The 20,758-nt window shown below is 46.1% G+C and overlaps 1 protein-coding gene across 3 annotated transcripts in view; it reads left to right on the top strand.

The window, feature by feature from the left end:
* Window positions 1-20,758, top strand: part of DMRT1 (doublesex and mab-3 related transcription factor 1) — a 122,012-nt gene that overhangs the window by 50,382 nt on the left and 50,872 nt on the right. For 2 of the 3 annotated variants that reach the window (XM_073806177.1, XM_073806178.1), the window contains exon 4: window positions 12,393-12,682. In XM_073806177.1, the coding sequence (XP_073662278.1) occupies window positions 12,393-12,682 (290 nt within the window). The remainder of the gene's footprint in view (window positions 1-12,392; window positions 12,683-20,758) is intronic. The other variant, XM_073806179.1, reaches the window with a different exon arrangement.

Here is a 20,758-nt window from a genome sequence, read left to right as displayed (position 1 = left end):
GTAGACAGCATATATATGGGTCTTCTTTTTGTATCCATTCACCCAGTCTGTGTCTTTTGGTTGGAGCATTTAATCCATTTCCATTTAAGGTAGTTATTGATATGTATGTTCCTATTACCATTTTCTTAATTGTTTTGGGTTTGTTATTGTAGGTCTTTTCCTTCTCTTGTGTTTCCTGCCTAGAGAAGTTCCTTTAGCATTTGTTATAAAGCTGGTTTGGTTGTGCTGAACTCTCTCAGCTTTTGCTTGTCTGTAAAGGTTTTAATTTCTCCGTCAAATCTGAATGAGATCCTTTCTGAGTAGAGTAATCTTGGTTGCAGGTTTTGCTCCATCATCACTTTAAATATGTCCTGCCACTCCCTTCTGGCTTGCAGAGTTTCTGCTGAAAGATCAGCTGTTAACCATATGGGCATTCCCTTGTGTGTTATTTGTTGTTTTCCCTTGCTGCTTTTAATAGTTTTTCTTTGTATTTAATTTTTGATAGTTCGATTAGTATGTGTCTTGGCATGTTTCTCCTTGGATTTATCCTGTATGGGACTCTCTGTGCTTGCTGGACTTGAATAACTATTTCCTTTCACATATTAGGGAAGTTTTCAACTATAATCTCTTCAAATATTTTATCAGTCCCTTTCTTTTTCTCTTCTTCTTCTGGGACCCCTATAATTCGAATGTTGGTGCATTTAATGTTGTCCCAGAGGTCTCTGAGATTGTCCTCAATTCTTTTTCATTCTTTTTTCTTTATTCTGCTCTGCAGTAGTTATTTCCACTATTTTTTCTTCCAGGGCACTTATATGTTCTTCTGCTTCAGTTATTGTGCTATTGATCCCTTCCAGAGAGTTTTTAGTTTCATTTATTGTGTTGTTCATCAGTGTTTGTTTGCTCTTTAGTTCTTCTAGGTCCTTGTTAAATGTTTCTTGTATTTTCTCCATTCTATTTCCAAGATTTTGGATCATCTTTACTATCATTATTCTGAATTCTTTTTCAGGTAGACTGCCTATTTCCTCTTTATTTGTTAGGTCTGGTGGGTTTTTATCTTGCTCCTTCATCTGCTGTGTGTTGTTCTGTCTTCTAATTTTGCTTAACTTGCTGTGTTTGGGGTCTCCTTTTTGCAGGCTGCAAGTTCGTAGTTCCCATTGTTTTTGGTGTCTGCCTCCAGTGGGTAAGTTTGGTTCAGTGGGTTGTGTAGGCTTTCTGGTGGAGGGGACTTGTGCCTGTGTTCTGGTGGATGAGGGTGGATCTTGTTTTTCTGGTGGACAGGACTGCATCCGGTGGTGTGTTTTGGGGTGTCTATGGCCTTATTATGATTTTATGCAGCCTCTTTGCTAATGGGTGGGTTTGTGTTCCTGTCTTGCTAGTTGTTTGGCGTGGGGTGTCCAGCACTGTAGCTTGCTGGTCGCTGAGTGGAGCTGGGTCTTGGCATTGAGCTGGGGATCTCTGGGAGATTATCACCGTTTAATATTATGTGGAGCTGGGAGGTCTCTTGTGGACCAGTGTCTTGAACTTGGCTCTCCTACCTCAGAGGCATAGCCCTGACGCCTGGCTGGAGAACCAAGAGCCTGTCATCCACACGGCTCAGAATAAAAGGGAGAAGAGAAGGAAAGAAAGAAAGAAGATAAAATAAAATAAAATAAAATAATTAAAATAAAAAATAATTATTAAAAATTTTTTTGTAAAGTAATAAAAAAAGAAAGAAGAGAGCAACCAAACCAAAAAACAAATCCACCAATGATAACAAGTGCTAAGAACTGTACTAAAACAAAAACAGACAGAACCCTAGGACAAATGGTAAATGCAAAGCAATACAGACAAAATCACACACAGAATCATACACATACACACTCACAAAAAGAGAAAAAGGGAAAAATATCTATATATCGTTGCTCCCAAAGTCCATCTCCTCAATTTGGGATGATTGGTTGTCTATTCATGTATTCCACAGATGCAGGGTACATCAAGTTGACTGTGGAGGTTTAATCCGCTGCTCCTGAGGCCGCCCGGAGAATTTTTCTTGTTTGTTTGCACAGCTCCTGGGGTTCAGCTTTGGATTTGGCCCTGCCTCTGTGTGTAGGTCGCGGGACGGCATCTGTTCTTTGCTCAGACAGGACAGGGTTAAAGGAGCCGCTGATTCGGGGGCTCTGGCTCACTCAGGCCAGGGGGAGGGAGGGATATGGATGCAGGGCGAGCCTGTGGTGGCAGAGGCCAGCGGGACGTTGCACCAGCCTGAGGCGCGCCATGCGTTCTCCCGGGGAAGGATCCCGGGACCCTGGCAGTGGCGGGCTGCACAGGCTCCCTGGAAGGGGGGTGTGGATAGTGACCTGTGCTCGCACACAGGCTTCTTGGTGGCGGCAGCAGCGGCCTTAGCATCTCATGTCTGTCTCTGGGGTCCGCACTTTTAGCCGCGGCTCGCGCCCGTTTCTGGAGCTCCTTTAAGCAGCGCTCTTAATCCTCTCTCCTCGCGCACCAGGAAACAAAGAGGGAAGAAAAAGTCTCTTGCCTCTTCGGCAGGTCCAGACTTTTTCCGGGACTCCCTCCCGGCTAGCTGTGGCTCACTAACCCCCTGCAGGCTGTGTTCACGCAGCCAATCCCAGTCTTCTCCCTGGGATCCGACCTCCGAAGCCCGAGCCTCAGCTTCCAGCCCCGCCCGCCCTAGCGGGTGAGCAGACAAGCCTCTCAGGCTGGTGAGTGCCGGTCGGCCCTGATCCTCTGTGCGGGAATCTCCCTGCTTTGTCCTCCGCACCCGTGTTGCTGTGCACTCCTCCGCGGCTCCGAAGCCTCCCCCCTCCGCCCCCCGCAGTCTCTGCCCGCGAAGGGGCTTCCTAGTATGTGGAAACTTTTCCTCCTTCACAGCTCCCTCCCACTGGTGCAGGTCCCGTCCCTATTCTTTGTCTCTGTTTTTTCTTTTGCCCTACCCAGGTACGTGGGGAGTTTCCTGCCTTTTGAGAGGTCTGAGGTCTTCTGCCAGCGTTCAGTAGGTGTTCTGTAGGAGTTGTTCCACATGTAGATGTATTTCTGATGTATTTCTTGGGAGGAAGGTGATCTCCACGTCTTACTCTTCTGCCATCTTGAAGACGTATCTTCTACAATCTTATTTTTAAAAGAAAGTTATAAAAGCAGAGTCTAAGTCCCAAATCTAAAGGGGGCTGGCCTTGAGCAAACTTAAAATCTAACACCCCTCTGTTCAGCACCCTTCCTGCCAAGAAAAAGACCGTGATAAAGGAAGCCCCTACCTTTTAAGTTGTTGTAATACAGTTCAGACCAGACTTCTTTTTTTTTTATGTTTTATTGGAGTATAGTTGATTTACAAAGTTGTGTTACTTTCTGCTGTACAGCACAGTGAACAGAGTAGAGCTTTTCTGTGGAGACCTAAGTATGTGGACACAGTCTATCAAAAATGCTCCTAAAGTAAAATTTTCTCAGTGTGAAAAATACGAAGAAGATTGGAGAAGGGATTCCCCGTAAGATCTCTTAGAATAGAACACTGGGTGGAGAGGAAACTCATTGGGCATCTCGTCTCTTCTTCCCTCATCCACTCCCAGCAGGAGCTCTGCCGCTGGCCTGTGTGGCCCTGCCCACCCCTCCGGTGTGCCAGGCAGTGTGGACAGAGCCTCAGAGTGACTCTGGCATCTTGCCAATGACAGGAAATTCTGAACTGGCCTGCAGAGAGAAAACCTCTTTCTTGGCCACGAGATCAGCCTTCATGGCCATGAGACATTTTCTGGTAAAGTCAGAGATGTGGCATTTTCTCCATATCTGGCAAACCCTTTCCCTCCCGGGTGTCGGGGGAATCCTGCAGCACACAGTGGGGGAGGCAGGGAACTGGGAGCAGAAACTGTTTCCAGGAACAATGGCAGGTGCCACGTGTGTGAGGTGGGGGCTGCCGGGATGCCATCAGCTGCTCCCAGGGACCGCACAGCGAAGCCTGCGCTTTACGTGGCAATCTTCAGATCCAGTTAAGACCTTTCCTTGGAGGAGAGTCTAAACTCCATAAGTACTGTGCCAGCAGCACCCTCATTCTCATCCCGTTGGGACCCTGAGCTCCTTCTCTGCTCTGCAGGCTGCTCTGACTTCCCAGAAACTTTTTTGGTGCTGTGTCTCCTTTCGTTGCTTGGAATTCCTTTCTCTCTCCTTCGCTCTCTCCTCCTTTGTTTAAAAGCCTTCTACCAGGAAAACCTTCTCTGATCCCTTAAATTCTCCCTTGCTCATCAACACAGAGAGGAAGCTCCTTGAGGGCAGGGTTAGGCTTTTGCTTATATTCTGGGCATTCCCTGCCCAGCACTTTGGGAGCTGCTGCACACAATAGATGTGCTTGTTACTCACTGAGCTTCTCAGTGGCCGCAGGGCAGCATGTTTCAAATCTCAGCAGCTCCCTTGGGACGCCTGAATTGTTTCATTTTCTCCATCAGTCCTCCATATCTCTTGCTTGTTTTCTTTGATCTGGTCATCTCTCTTTCTGTCTCTCTCCCTCCCCCCCCCTTTTGGTCTCCCCCAGATCCCTTTGCATCCCACACTGACTTTCACACACCTTTGAAACAAGCCTCTCTGAGTTTTAAAGGGCAACCTCAGGTTCACTTTGTTATGCAAAGCCTTCACCCTACAAAGAAAAGTGACATTGACGCATTCCTCCACGACCAAATTACATTAAAAAAAATATTCCTTGGGAAAGAAGAGAAATGGGCTGTAACGTATTCCCGCCTTGTGGTTGAGAGTGGAGAGTGATGTTAATGAGCCAGCATCTGCAGAACTTGTACTTTGAAGGCTGGACTTAATTTCGCCCTCCTGGCCACACAATTTTTGTGTTTTCCCATAGCCTTAGTCAGTCTCTCCTTCTGTGTGTGTGTTTCAGAATCCCCCCTTACTGCTGGGCCTTGCAGCATCAAGGAGAATGTCTTTGTCCCCCAAAGTGCGGCAGGTTGCCTCGCACACACAGGCGCTCAGTAAGTTTAGTGCTCTGAGCGTGAGTTGTTTCTCCGGAATCAGGGGAAGGTGGCAGCTGTGATGATGCCCCTCGTCCACCATCACGGTCGACACTTAGTGGTGTGAACAGTAGGCACACTGTCGCCTCAGTCATCAGGCCTCTCCTGCGCTAGCTCTGTTTTAGCTCGGAAAACCCACCCAATCCGTTGGTCAGGATGGTGAGCTTTTCTTCTCGGAGTTGGACGAATGCTCCGAGGGGCCAGGCATCAGCTCACAGACCGACTTTTCTCCCCATGTATCAACGTCTCCCTTTGGGTTCTTTCCCTTGTAGGGGAAGAGTCCTGAGGCTGATTTCTCAGTTTTCCCTAAATCTAGGAAATGTCAGGAGCTGATTAGTCTGGACATAGGGTTGCCCTGCGGTGAAGACTGCTTAAAAACAGGGAGCTGAGGAAGCCACCTTGTTCCAACTTGTTCCAGCGAGCGGCACCCCACTGTCTCCTCCAGATTCCATGACATGTCATCAAACAACATTGTCTTTTCTTAAGACCTTAATTTTCCTTAAAAAAAAAAAAAAAGAATGGAGACAGTGACTTGTACTTTTGCTGTACCTTCCTACCACTCAGCACAACATGTTAGTAGATGGCGGGTAATTTTGAGATCTTGGTTAACATTCTGCCTGGTTAACACTTAAAACTAGAAGCTAAGTAGGACAGGCACCACGCAAGGGATGGGGTTATGAAGAAAAATAAAACCCGGTACACATAAATCTACCACTTACTTGAGATGGCTGTGAATCATAAATTTTGGTTTCCTATGTGATCTTTCATATAGAAAACTGGGGGGTTTGGTTTTGTCGTTGAAAAGGGAGTATGGCTTCAGGTTTGCACATAAAGGACACAAAGTGCAACAACTCTGGGAATCTTGACACCAGACAAGAGTGGGAGAAAAAACCTTCACATGCCTTAAAATGAATTACTGGTTAACTACTATTAATATGCCATGGGCCCGGAGACCAGCATATAACACTGCAGGATCAATAAGGGTATTTATCATGTGTGGGTATTGATATCTCAGGAAGGAGTGAATCATATTTCACGCTGCATATGTTAGCGCAAAAAAAAAAGTAGCAGAGGGATTGGGAAGCCTTATCAAAGAATGGGACGTGTTGAAGGTAAATAAATGTACACAGCCACAAATCAGACCATTGCAATAAGAAGACATCGATTCTATAGGCAACGTCTCTGCAAACGTCTCTGTTGGATGATTGCTGCTGGTCATTTTTCCAGATAACATACTTCTCTGGGCACTGCTTCCTTTCTTAGCTGTTGAACCCAGACCTGCTGATCTTTCTTCCTTACAGCAGACAGTAGGACTATTCCAGTCATAAGTAACAACACTTAAAACAGCTGGCTTCGTGCTTTCATTTGCATCTTGGCAGAGGACTTAGGGGTTGATAATTCCTATTAAGGAGCAACCCCATTTTCTTGGAACAGTGCCACTGTACTTTCTCTTATGAATATCATTGTTAAGTCACCTTGACCAGTTTTGTTTTTTGTTTTTTTTTTTGCGGTACACGGGCCTCTCACTGTTGTGGCCTCTCCCCTTGCGGAGCACAGGCTCTGGATGTGCAGGCTCAGCGGCCATGGCTCACGGGCCCAGCCGCTTCGCAGCATGTGGGATCTTCCCAGACCGAGGCATGAACCCACGTCCCCTGTATCGGCAGGCGGACTCTCAACCACTGCGCCACCAGGGAAGCCCAGACCAGTTTTTATTCTAAAAAAAATAAAGAGTGAGATCCAGCTTAAGAATTTTCAGCAGACTCATTAAGGTGTTTGCTTTTCAGTGTACTGCTCTGGTCTTTGTAGTTAGTCATACTGGCCTTGTGGTTTAAAGCACACCCACACACACATCCTATTTCAAATTTTGTATGCTTTATATATTTTGTGGCTTGTGAGTTGGAAATCTTTCAGGTTTACAGTCAGTTAATAGTGACACTTAGCGTGACTTACCAGCTCAGCGGTGAAGAGACTGTCTCCAGTTACTCTTTGGGGAATTCTGCTGTAGCAGAGGTTGGAGAGGTGGCACATCCTGCTTGTATTCTTACTCTGGGCGAGAGCTACATGTTCCTTCTCAAACTGGAGTGAGTAAAGCATGATCACTCAGCAGTGGAGCAAGGACCTGGAAGGGGAGCTGGGCGGCATCCCTGGTCCCTGGATGACAGGTGTTAGTAGTGTAATGTGGTTGTTTGAAGGGAATTCCCGGAAAACCAGACATGCCAGTAATTTTCATGTAGTTCCTTTTTTCTCTTTACTGCAGCCTCCCTGTGCGAGCTTATAGTTACCTCATCTGGCCTGGAGAATTTAAAGAGCCTCTCCATTGTAGTCTATAGACCACGTACATATCTAGAAGAGACTGTTCTAGCCTAGTCTGTTCTTCTGCCTTCTTATTCTAGATCCTTCTTTTGTGCTTGCATCAGACTGATTTTCCTAAAACATTTTTATGTTACTCCCTTGCCCTGAAAACTCATCGACCCCCTAGAGCTTGAGGGGCAACCAGAAGCCCTTGGCTGGGATCCACATGCAAGGCATTCCACAGTTTGTCCCAAAAGTAAGTTTCCAGTCTTAGCATCCGCTGTCCCCTGACGTGACCTCTACACTCCAGCCAGGCTCATCTGGTCACTGTCCCTGGAACACGTCTTGTCCTTTTCCTCCTGCATTATCCTGTTGATATTATTCTCCTCTCTTGATTGCCTTGCCACCCTCACCATCTCTGAATCACCTCCATCCTGACTCACGTCTCCACTGCCTTTGCTGATGGTGACATCTGCCTATACTGTCATCGTGGCCATTGGATCATTACTTGTAGGATTCTCGGTCTACACCTAATTTTCCCGAATAGATGGGACCCTCTTAAGAAGAAATGAAACATTTTGAATATTTCTTTGTGCCTTTTACAATGTCTAGAGCAAAGCTTTGGACAGTTGTTACATGATAACTAATGAATTAATCAAATATAAGTACCAAAGTACACCTTAAGGGGATTTCCCTGGCGGTCCAGGCCTTCCAGTGCAGGGGGTGCGGGTTCGATCCCTGGTTGGGGAGCTAAGATCTCACATGCCTCGAGGCCAAAAAAAACCCAAAACATATTTAAAACAGGAGCAATACTGTAACAAATTCAATAAAGACTTAAAAAAAAATGGTCCGCATAAACAAAAAATTTTTTAAAAAATCGGCCACACCAAACAAAAAAACACCCTAAGATCAAGAGTAAATGATTTGTGCATTACTTGCTTCTCTTGATAGTCCAGAAGCCTTATGAGGAATAGTATAGTTTGTCACTATACTAGCACTTGAAAGGGTGACTTAAGCTTTTGTGGTTAGAATCAATGAAGAAAGCCTGGGTGTGAGCCCTGAAAATCAGAACCATCTGGCAGCAGTATACACACAGTACCCACAGCTTGCGATCCAAGCTCTGCAGTGATTTCTGTAGAAGCCCGACGTCTTTATTCAGTGGAATTCATTTGTGTGCTCTCACTTGGTAGCCAGTCAGGGCTGTTCACAATAATGCAGCCAGGAGTCACATATTTTTAGGGATAATTTATAGAGCAGCTGCTTTGAATCATGAAACGAGTGGTTCTCCATCTTTTGAGCGCATCAGAACCTACCGAAGGCTTTGTTGTAACTCAGGTTGCTGGGCCAGCCCTCAGAGTTTCTGATTCAGTGGGTCTGGGGTGGGGCCGAGAATGCCCATTGCTACAAATTCCCAGGTGATGGCAATGCTGCTGATTCAAGGCCCACACGCTGAGCACCGCTGGATTAGACACATAATTGGACGCATGTTTATCTCAGCCTTGGGAAACTTCCACTTACTGGTAGCACACACATAAAGTCTGGGAGGCATCAAGATGTTTTGAACATTGACCAGGCATTTTAATTTGGAACTTTAAAATACGGTTTAGTGGTTTATAAAATAAGAATTTGGTCGTTCCACATGTCCCTGGAATGGATGCCCTCTCCTAGTGCTTTTTAAAATGTCACTGTTGGAGAGTGCTTAAACATTTTAAGAGTCTAAAATATTTAGGCATTTACTCTCATAAAGCTCACATGATTTTTATTGTTTATTTAAATGCTAGTATGAATCGAAACTTTTCCAGCATGTATCTTAATTTATTCTTAAAGGTCATTATAATTTGAAAGAGGGAGTAAAATATGGGCAAGTAGAAAAGTGATCGCATTTTAATTAATTACAGTCGTCTGTAGCAAAACAAATCCTTGCTTTGACCTGATGTAACATTTTATTTGAGGTTTACTCTGAAATTTATTGAAGCCATGCTCTTGGTACTTTGAGGATTATTACTGACAACATTTTGTTTCTGGGTAAACTAAGGCCTGATTAATGGTCCTAACTAAAGTTATGATGTAGAAATTCATGAACCTGTGCCCTGATCTGAGAATGCTCCTGTCTTTGGGTTTCTGTTTAATTCTTTGCCTCCTACTGTATTTTGTTTTCTTTATCAAGAAGCTTGCTTTTGAAGGGCAGGCCCTAGGGGTATCCAGTGTTTTTCAACAGCAGGGATGGGAACGAACGTCTAAAATGCCTTCCTAAATGCCTATGAGATTGTATACGGATGTCCCACTAATGCTTATGACTGGGTGGTAAGAGTATGTCATTCATTCCTTTTCTGATTTAAATAACTATATAATTTATCATTTTTTGTGAAACTTGTATTGCTTTTGCAATCAGGTTAACATAAAGACATGACATTGAAAACAAAAGAGTTAGATACAGACAACCGTCTATTTTGCCACTACATTGGTGTTTAAAATAAGAGATAGACCAGTGGGAAAGTTCAGGAGGAAAGAATTGCAGGTGCCTTCTCCAGACAACAGGTAGAGTGATGGAATTGGAACGTCTCATCTCGCTAGCTGGGAAGAGGAGGAGAGAAGAAAGGAAAGAGATGTATAATAAGAGAGTGGCCTTGACAGTGCATCGCCAGGAGCCTGAGGTGGACGGACTTGCTATCCTGTCAGAGAAAAGAGACTTCAGTGCTGACTGGAAAATGAGGCTGTAGAAACACATTTTGTTGTAGATCTGTCCCAAACCTTCCAGAGCATGCACGTTTAGTCATGCCTCCCCCGCATTCAGTCAGAGGACACTTTCTGAGCACCTGCTCTGGGCCACGTGTTGCTAGTCCTGGGAATTTCTTTCCACAGGCTTCTCCCTGCCTACGTGTGTTCAGCCCTTCTCTGTGTTTTAAAAATGAAATAACAATATCTTATTACTCCCTGGAGCTTCTAGTTTTTCCTCGTATTTATTTTGAGGACAGGGTACTTGAAAAAACACTGTTCATTGATCCCTTCTGCAAATATTTACCCCCAGGTGTCCGGCAGTGTGCTCAGCACGGCGGGTGCACGGTGGCGCTGCTCGCTGGGTCGTCCCTTCTGACCAGAGAGAAGGCTCTTCACCGTATTCATCTGTTTCCTCATCGCTCACTTGCTCCTTTATCTCTCGAAGGCTTCTGCTTCTCCAACACTGTGCTAAAAGCACAGGGCCCTAAAGACCCAGCCCTCTATGGGTCTTTTCCAGAACGAATTTTGCCTGATCTCTTAGCGGGGTTGACACTGCAGCCTGCCCCTCTGCCATCCCTGTCGAATTTGTCCTCTGTGGCCTTGCGTTCTCTCCTCCATCCTCCAGGGTTCTGGCCTTGGCGCTCTTTTCTCCTTTCAGAACATACTCTTCCGTAACAGCTCCCTCCTCTTCCCGGATGCAGCCAGCATCTCCCTGCGGTGACTTCTGAATCTCAGCTTCCAACCTCAGCCTCTCCCATGAGTGCAGGTGTCGACTTTCTCGGCCTGGCTCCTCTCCCCCTTGTCTGTGCCCCTCTGGCCCCTTGCGTGATGAAGCCGACTTACCACCTGCATCTCTGCTGCCACCCCAGGCCTCCTGCTCTTCCTCTTTGGCTTTTCCTGCGTCTCTGCGTCCTGATGCCCCTCAGTCCTGCAGTTCTCTAGCTCATCTCCCCCGTGTCTCTGGTATTTGCAGTCTGCTGAGTCTCTCCCTGACGGCTTCAGTGGCTGCCTGGTGGCTCTCCCTGCCTCTGGGCTCTCTTCCCTTTGCTTGTCTTAAGATTTGCCGTCAGTTGAATCACTCCAAAGCACAGCTCTGATCCTCTGTGCTCCTTGCTCAGATATCCTCAGTGGTTCCCACCACAGCCTGGAAAGAGTTCAGAGAGCTGGTCTGAGGCTTCCCCTTGCCTGGCTGCAGTCGGCCTATCAGACTGGCCCTCTTTTGCCCTTTTCGCAATTCTTAACCCGACAGCCCTGTCCATCACTCTCAAGGTCCCCTCCCACTTTCCTGCTTCCATCCCTTTGTCTTTGCTGCCCTGTTCTCAGTACTCTCTTTTTCTCATTTTCACCTATTTCCTGCTCCTCTTTTAAAGTACAATGCAGGTACAGTTTTTTTCTGTGACGGTCTCTGTAATTCCTTTCTAGGTTGCATGTCATCTTTCCAGCCTTTGAGTTTCCATAAAAGTTTATGGGTGTTCCTGTATGAGAGTCCTTGTTATAATTTGTAATCCCGTCGTCCATCCTATACTGTAGACTCCCAGTGGGCAGGGGCAACCTTATACCTTGCAGCCATTTTAGGCACTTGGCCAACTCTTAGAACATTGTTTAATAAATGTCTATTGGAGAGATGACTTAGGAGTCCATTCAATTGTTTATTGGAATTGACAGCTTAACATCTAGACCCTGGGTCGGCAAACTTCAGCCTGCGGATCACTTTGGCCCACTGCCTGTGTTTGTGAATAAAGTTTTATTGCAACACAACCACGCAGCAGCCTGTACATTCTGCAGAGGAATGGCCACCAAGCCTAAAAGAGTTACTAACTGACCTTTTACAGAAGTTTGTCTCCCAGGGTCTATACCATTGTCCAGACTTCAGGATTCGGTATCAGCGGTTAGAAGGAAGGGAAGGAAACGATGTTTTCTTAAACGCTTAGCCTCTTGCTTTGGCTCTCGGATATATCTGTGTGGACATACACATAGAAAGGGCACTAGGATTTTTTTATTACTTTATTTAAAGTGAAATACAGTTGATTTTGTTGTAAGACTGTTGCAGACAGCCAAGTTAACTAGATTTGATCTCTAATTTCTTGACATTAGGGTAGGAATGTCTAGGTAGAAGTTAGACCTGGTCAGGCTTTATGGGATTAAAATGACCCCTGCCTAAAATGTTTTTGGTATTCTCAGTAAAAATAATCACCAAGGGTCTGCCAGCTGTGCCGCCAGAGTTACGCCAGCCTCAGGAACCCTGCTGTATTCCGACCGCAGGAGCAGTAGCATGCCCAGGTGCCTTGGTCTAAAACTCTGCAGATCTTGAGGAGGAAGGCCATACGCTGGCAAGGTTTAGAGGTAAAGTTCTGTAGGCCCCCATATTAATACCATGTTGTCTTTTTCTTTCTTTCTGTTTTTTCTTAGTAGAGGGCCGGGTGGCCATCCAGGATATTCCTGCTGCCACCAGCAGAGGGCACGTGGAGAACACACCTGACCTCGTTTCCGACTCCACCTACTACAGCAGCTTCTACCAGCCGTCTCTGTTCCCTTACTACAACAACCTGTACAACTACCCGCAGTACTCCATGGCCTTAGCCGCTGACTCCCCCTCCGGGGACATGGGAAGCCCTCTCGGGGGCTCCCCTGTGAAGAACAGCCTTCGGAGCCTCCCAGCGCCTTATATGCCCGGTCAAGCGACAGGAAACCAGTGGCAGGTAAGATGTTAGCAGAGCGTGAACTGGGTATGTGAAAACCGCGCACGTAAGCACACACTCACAGACGCGCACGCCCAACTCAGCACACATGTGTGCCATTATGCAAAACGAGTAGAAAGTTTTCACTCTACCCATAACATCATTTAACCCCAGAGGTTGACTGCAAGGAATTGTAAAGAAATCTGGATATATTTGTTTCTGTTTTCAAATTTTACCTTTCTCATTCCTTCGATGTCATTTTGCATAAATACCCAGTTGGCCAGAATCAGCTTCACAAGTGGCTTATGTAAGAGGCCACATCTCCTCTAGGCTTATCCCCACGGCTTTAGAGCCGCTTAGAAAATGCTGGCTGTGGTCTTCTGGGTGGCAGTAATCCCAGTGATGAATTTCGACCCTGGACGGGAGATGTGTTCTGATCTGTATGTTTGCATGGAAGGAAGGTGAGGGAAGAACTAGGTCACTGCTGTGCTGGGCCCACTTGAGAGCATTTTCAGCTGGGAATGGAGGTCAGTCTTTCATATGCTAAGTATGTGCTTCTGAAATAGTGTGCCATCGAGAGCTTTTAATATTGGGGATAAAACAAAGCATTTTGCGTTATCAGGGAGTGTTTATTCAGCACTGTTCCGCTTCCTCAGTTTTCACCATTTCTATCATGCCAGTGTATCAGCAGCAGATTCAAGGCCTGGAAAGCATTCACAGGCTGGATTACCGTGTTGTGGGAATGTGCATACGCATGAGCACTTAGACTCTGCTCCTCCAAGCACCCCTCCAGCTGTAAGATACCAATTCTGAGAGAACAGTTCTCATTTGGATGCCTTTACTGTGCTTGGGCTTTCCCAGCTAGGCTTTGATTCCAGCACAATGCAGCGTATGTATGTGGGAGTTTAGGGTAATTGACCTTCTTATGCTCACTTTTAAAAAATGTGCATTGACGTTTTCCTCAGAGCAATTCTGTTCCATTTTGCATTTGTAGATGTGGGGAAGTTGTGGATACTCACATCGCCCCATTTTTTGGACTCTCACACTAGCCTTAGGGATCTGACTTCCTCGGCGTGGTAACGTGTCAGCTTTAATTCCCTGGGCTAATCATCTTCATAAGTTTTCTATACATTTTAATTTTAGAATCAGACTTTTTAAAAAGGCGTTGGAACTGAGAGGTGATATGAGTATAAAGGAAATGCGATGATTTATGGATCTTCCGGCTGGACCCCTACAGGCCTTTCAGAGTGCCAGTTGGATTTTATGATTTGGGGCAGGTTTTAGGTTGATTTCTGTTAGAGACTGTCCTCTAAGAAAGGAGAAAGAAGTAGCTTATAGTTCTTAAAAACCAGCTCATCCTACAGATTTCCATGAGCCAGGGACGACTGCTGGAGTATCCTGGTTTTCTGGCTACTTCCAGGCTTTAAGGAGAAATTAGGGAAGGTCTCTGAACCTGTTGGCTTATGACGAAAAGGATGAGAAAGAAAATTCTTAAGTGTCTTCTGAAAGAAAGAGAGCTCACACTCAGCAGCATCAGAAATCTTCTAAGTTAATTGACCCCCCACTCTGTCAAGACCTTTCCAATGGCGTGAGATGGCTGACACACTAACGTTTGTTCTTAACTCCACCTGGAAGGCCTGGGGAGGGGGTAGCAGAAGACTTGGATTTGCTTGGAGGTCTCTTGCCAAGGTCCACCCTCTGGGGGACCCGGGACAGCCAAGAGGAGACATTCTCTTGGGCAGTAGCGTTGCCTGGTATTGGAGCGCTGCCTCAGGCGCTGTGTGCGAGGAGAGATCCCCCTAAGGGCAAGTTCTTGTACCCCTGCTGCCAAGGGTGAGAGGAAAAACGTTACCCAGACTTTCTTAGTCATGTGGGGGGCCTGCAGTTCTGATGCTGTTGGCGCCTTCCCTAGAACCACCGCTTACTAGACTGGAGAGAGGGGCCCCTGGTTAGAGGCCCAGGAGAGAAGCCAAGGCCTCATTTAACATAAGAGCTTGTTTTCAACGAGGTCTGGACTCAATCTAATTTCCTAGTCAGTTTTCACCATTGGTAATATATTCCCATCTTAACAGATTATTTTGCAGACATTTTACAAGTCTGTGGATTAATCTTGTAACCAGACCTGATCCCGAGCTTGACTTACAACCTTATAGTCACAGCCACAAAAATTATTTCTCTTGGAAATAAACTCTAACGTGAAAAATATAAGAGCCGACATGCATATAAGCCATCATTTTGCAAAAGGACAGGTGAAAGTCAGTCCAGGGATGGTCAGTCAGTCCCGTGATGGTCAGAGCCGAAATGGATCTTACAGAGGTCCCTTTCGCTGAGATCTGGAGCTGGGTTATCTGCTCAGCACCCACAGCTAGTTGATGACAGAGCCTTGTCCAGAAACCAGGCCTGTAGATTGAGGGAAACAGTACTGTGTGTTTTGAGACACATGGAGTCTGGCGCTTGGAGTTCTATATTCAATTCTAACTTGTGATTTAACTGTTGTGTAGCCTTGAGGAAAATACTTACCCCTCTGAAACTCAGTTGTTTTGTCTGTCAAGTGGGCATAGTACCACCTTCACAGAACTGTTGCATGAATACATAAGGCAGCATAATGACTGAAGTGTATGTGGAAGTTTCTGTGTGTACCAGCAAATGCTATGCTGATATTAACTTCTTGTGAATTTATTTCATTAACCATCATTTTCTCTTGGCCCTGCTCTTTTCTGAAATCTGTTTAATTTTCAGCCTTTTGTTCATATGTATTTTAGTTAGCTACCTCCGATCTCCTTTGTAATAAGATGGGGTATACATAATGCACATGTTTGTTATTGTTGAAAGACCATGACATGTGAATATGGACCAAGTATGAATGTATACGGAATAATTTTTATCAGGGATGGGGAAGAATTTGATCTACTTAGGAAATTGAAAACTGGAAGCATAGACAAAGATTATGGCGTAAAATATGTTTATTAAGGTGTATGTGTTATAAAGAAGTATTAAATAGAAAACACCTACAAATAATACTTATAACCAATGTTTAAGGGATAGGAACTGTACAGCTCACTTTTTCACCAAGTCACTATGGCAGAGGTATAGGGAACAGTGATCTGGGGCAGGGCCTCCTCGTGACCTTGCTATTCCTATTGTTTCAGGAGGGCGCCCTGGCTCTGCTCTTCAGACGGTGCCTTGCCTCCTTCTGGTGGAAGCCTCCTGGGGAGGGCAGGGGAGGGATCCCCTCTTGGTTGTAGCCATGCTTTCCTGTCTCCTTTTGGAAGGTGCCCCATAGCTGTGCCTGGAGGGCACTGAGCTGGTCTCTCTCACTGGACCTTCCCCCCAACCCGGTCTGACCCCAGCTCTACCTGAAGGGCCTGAATCTTAGGCAACATCTCCTCCATCTACTGTCTTGACTCTGTTGCTAGGACCCGACTTCCCTCCTAACTCTTCACCAGAGCGATAACTTTCATGTTATCCTCCTTCCCTTGGTGCTCTGGGTAACAGTGTGTTTGGGGGGAGCAGCGTGAAAAGTTTTCAGAACAAAGAGCTCCTTTGTGATTCCTAGAAAAAATCGACTCTTGGGGCTTCCCTGGTGGCGCAGTGGTTGAGAGTCCGCCTGCCGATGCAGGGGACATGGGTTTGTGCCCCGGTCCGGGAAGATCCCACATGCCGCGGAGCGGCTGGGCCCGTGAGCCATGGCCGCTGAGCCTGCTCGTCCGGAGCCTGTGCTCCGCAAGGGGAGAGGCCACAACAGTGAGAGGCCCGCGTATCGCAAACAAACAAACAAACAAACAAAAAAATCGACTCTAGTGGAGATTGTTATAATTTTTTAAAGCCAGACTTCTTAGAGATTAGTGGGGAGGGTACTGAATTATTTACAAAAAGAAATCATTGACTTTTTATTGTAGAGTTGAGATTTCCTGTAAGTCTCCCTATAAAGTCATGCAAGCCACAGATGATTATTGAGCACCTACTAAGTACAAAACCTAGTTAAAGGAAAAGAAAAAGCTAGAGCAGTCAACTGGGCCAGCATCCCAGAATCCCAAGGCTCTTTCCCAAGTGTTGATGCCCTGCGTGCATGCTGAGAGCTGCTTTAATTGCTTTGGGTCTGTCTCCAGCCTCTGGAGATTTGTGGCCCAATCACAGATTCCTGTCATGTTGTGAAACAGGAATAACGTTTGTGACACTGGAACAAACTCACGATGAATGGCTGGTTCCACTGACCAGCAGCTCAATTTCACTTCTGCGTTTAATTGCCTGCAAAAGCTGTTTATTGCCTGGTGCACTCCTTCAAGGCAACATTACCTCTTAAATAAACATGTTGTACCAGGTTGACAAGGGAGAGGTACATATCAAGTGAGCAGAAATAAATATGGGAGGACTCCGAGCTGTATCTGGGATCCCCATGGTGGGCACCCCCTTGATTGGCTTTTCTGAAGCTTGTGCCACCAAAGGTGGAGAGAGCCGTTCCAGCCACAGTTGGGGTGTGGTCACATGGCAGCAGAGGTGATTCCTTCCTTCTGGTCATTCTTTGGGGCTCAGTCTGAAGTGTCTCAAGATACGGTGGCCCGTTTATGATTATGCACCTCACTGGAATGCGTTCAATTATTAGATAAACATGCATCCAGGTCCCACCATGTGCTAGGGATCTACCACTGAACCAAATGGACAGAAATGCAAAAAGTAGGTGTTGGGGGAAGGCTGTTATCACCTGGTACATGAGAAGGAAGTTGGGGATCATCTAAGTGCCCTGGCTTTGAAACTGAGACACGGGCAGGCAGGAAGTCAGAATCTGACCTAGGCCTTGGAGCCCAGAGAACGGCGCCCCTTGTGGGCATTACTGGGATGCGGCCCGTCAGGGCACTTGGAAACGCCGCCCCTGTTGACTGGGCTGCCTGCCCACTGTTGTTCTCCTTCCTGTACGAGCAGCCTGCGGGAGCCCTGGTTTTCACACTGCCTCCTCTTTTTATGAGCGTGGTTCGGTCGAGCCTGTTAGCTTGAAGAGCTGAGAAGTGACTTCTGGCGCGTGTGCAGTGTGGGCACAGCTGCAGCGCCTCCACGTCTGTGCCCTAGGGTCTCCCAGGAGGGTCCAGAGGTGGGGTGGGGGGATAGGAAGCCAAGGCTTAAACTGGGCTCCCACTCCCAGGGACACAATTATAATAGCCAACTATTAATTAGTTCGTCCATTAATTTTTAATATTTCTAAATTTTAAAAAACTACGTCAGAGAGAAGGTAGTAGAATGCAAAATCCACATCAATTTTGATGACAAAGTAGGGGACTTCAGATAAATCTTGTGCTCACCTCAGGCCCGTAAGCTGCACCACCAGGCCCCCAGGGTAATGTGCCTCTGGTCACCTCAGACTACTGGGTGATGCTGGCTGAGAAAGAGCAAGTGACTCCCTGAGGACATGGGGCCTTTCTTCTCTGGGTGAGGTGCTCTCTCTACAAACACTCAGGTGATCCACTAGGCTGCCCCTCCAATCCCATCGCCCTCTTTGGCGGCTGAATGAACTAGCCCTGGCTTCCCTTCTTAGAGCAAACTGGTTATTGGCCACTATTTGTTGGTGAGCAGACACTGACAAGCTTTTTCCTCTGGAAAGAAAAAGTTTTCAAGCATGTAGAAGAGGAATTTGTAAGGCTGCATTCAGTTTAAAGCATGTAAAGGAATCTCTTTCCTCAAGAAAAGGAAATTAAATTAGATGTGGTATTTGCCTTGGGCTATTAAGGCTAACCCCCCCAATTTGTTTTTTAAAAGAGAATTACAGAGACATACATTTCTGTTGATGTTGCTACAATGTGGTGTATTTATTTTGTATCCGTCTACTTTTGTGAACTGTTAATTCTAATAATTTTGTAGATGCTTATTTTAGGGTTTCTAGATTAGATAGTCATTTCATAGAAAAATATTGATACATTTTTCTTCCCCCTAAATACCTCCAAGTTCTAATTTATGTTCTTAGTGAATTATTCAGTTTAGATACCAGTGGTGGACAGCTGGTGTCATCTTGTTCCTTATTTTACTGGGAATGTGTTTTGCACTTCACTGTCCTGAATGCAGGCTGTTACCTATGCTGGTTTACAGAGAAATGAGGAAAAAAAGGACAAGGGTTTTTTTCTTACAGCTAAATTATTCAATTCAAAAAATTGTTTTTATCGGGCCCATCCCTTTCCAACACTTTTTTAATGAAACGAGGATTTTTTTTTCATAAATGCCCTTACTTGGCAATATAAAAAGTTGGCGACTCTGTTCCTGTCTTCCCTGCCTCCTTTTTAAAAAGTTGTACTAGTGGGCTTCCCTGGTGGTGCAGTGGTTGAGAGTCCGCCTGCCGATGCAGATGCAGGGGACACGGGTTTGTGCCCCGGTCCGGGAAGATCCCACATGCCGCGGAGCGGCTGGGCCCGTGAGCCATGGCCTCTGAGCCTGCGCGTCCAGAGCCTGTGCTCCGCAACGAGAAAGGCCACAACAGTGAGAGGCCCGCGTACCGCCAAAAAAAAAAAGTTGTACTAGTCCGAAGACCAGAGAGAGTCTGCAAACCAAGGCACTGGCCTTGTGTCACCATGACAACAGTGGAATTCTCTGGGGTCTTCAGTGTGCTGTCTTTAGCAGCTCTCTCAACCTCACTCTTTGCAGACAGGGTGTTATGATCTTTTCCTATCTTTTAATCTCAGCCCGGTTAACGCCTTTATGCTAGTTCAGCATTTTGTGGGGCTCCCTCACATGCACCCCAAGTAGATCCTGCTTTCTGGGACAGTGAGGATACAGGGATTGGACTTCCCAGCTCAGAAGACCAGTCTTGGAGAATCTTCCATTTAAATGTAAAAGTCATTACAGACCACGGGAAGTTTAAAGACAGTGAAGTGAAGGTGTCAGGCTTCCCAAAGTTTGGGATTGCGTTGCCTCTACTATAAACTTTCCCTTAAACGGCCTGTCAAGTCTTAGCCACATCTGCAGTTTTCTCTTCTGAAACATAATTCCTCAATAGGTTCTTCTCGTTTAAGAAGAAATAATAAACCCAGTTCTCTTGGGCCTTTACATCATATTCCTACACCTGCAGGAGACAAGCTTTGTTGGCCAGGGCACCAGTGGGCCTGGGCATCCTGGGAAGCCCCTGGAGCTGTGCAGCACAGGAATGCAGTCCTCTCTTTCTGTTTCTAAACGACCTCCTTGTTGACACGCACTGTCACAGAGGAATTGCTATTTTGTCACGTTCTAGATGCGTACAAGCCATGGGCACCACAGGCATCATGTGGTTTTTATTACACCTTTCCTGGAAGGAATGGTTGTTTTATTGCACAGATTTTGAAAGTTGAACGATTTGCATGCTTTGATCCTGCAAGAGGGCTGTTGTTTGCAAGAACTGGTGCCAGCGATAACAATATTCTTGGTGACTCTTGGTCTGGAACCAAAACTAAGGGAAGTGGTGGGTATTTTAGAAGCTGAACACAGATGGTAAGAGGTGGGGCTGAGGAATGCTCCTTCACTGCAGCAGTGCACACGAGAGTCATTTTTGCAGAGGATTTTGGTTAAAAATGTGTGGATTACAGAAGAAAATGGAACTGGCCTCTGGAAACCTGGGCACTGGCAGAGGCAGCTCTGACTCAGAGAGGATCTCGGGGAGGGGTTGGGCCCTGGCCCTCCTAAGGGATTCTCAGTCCAACTGAAGCAGTCCAGTAGCATCCCAGGAAATCCAGCTGGAGGGTAACCTCGGGTCTTAGGACCCTTTGGGAGACTGGGCCGTCCTGCGGGGTCATTTCTATTCTTGCATGAGTTCAGTTTAATCTGGACTGAGTTGGGAAACCCTGGAAAGGGCTGGTCTACTCCAGGGACTACTCCATGATTCAGCTGAAGGCAGAAGGAAAGACATTATCAGTCTCCTGTGAGGTCGTTACACAATCCGATCTCTGACACAGTAGCATCAGGTTAGTAAATGATACAGTCATTTGGGGATTCTGTAATCTGCTTGAAAATTAGATAATTAGGTCACAGTTTTTAAAAGCTTTCAGATTTGATTTAGTTAGGCTGCTGGCCAAAATCTGATCTATTTCCATTTGCCTTTTTAGTTTACTTTTTTTCCTAAGTAGATGTGACTATGATATAAAATTC

Source organism: Tursiops truncatus, chromosome 6 (assembly GCF_011762595.2).
Source record: "Tursiops truncatus isolate mTurTru1 chromosome 6, mTurTru1.mat.Y, whole genome shotgun sequence".
Lineage (NCBI taxonomy): Eukaryota > Metazoa > Chordata > Mammalia > Artiodactyla > Delphinidae > Tursiops > Tursiops truncatus.
This window is presented reverse-complemented; position numbering and strand designations above follow the sequence as displayed.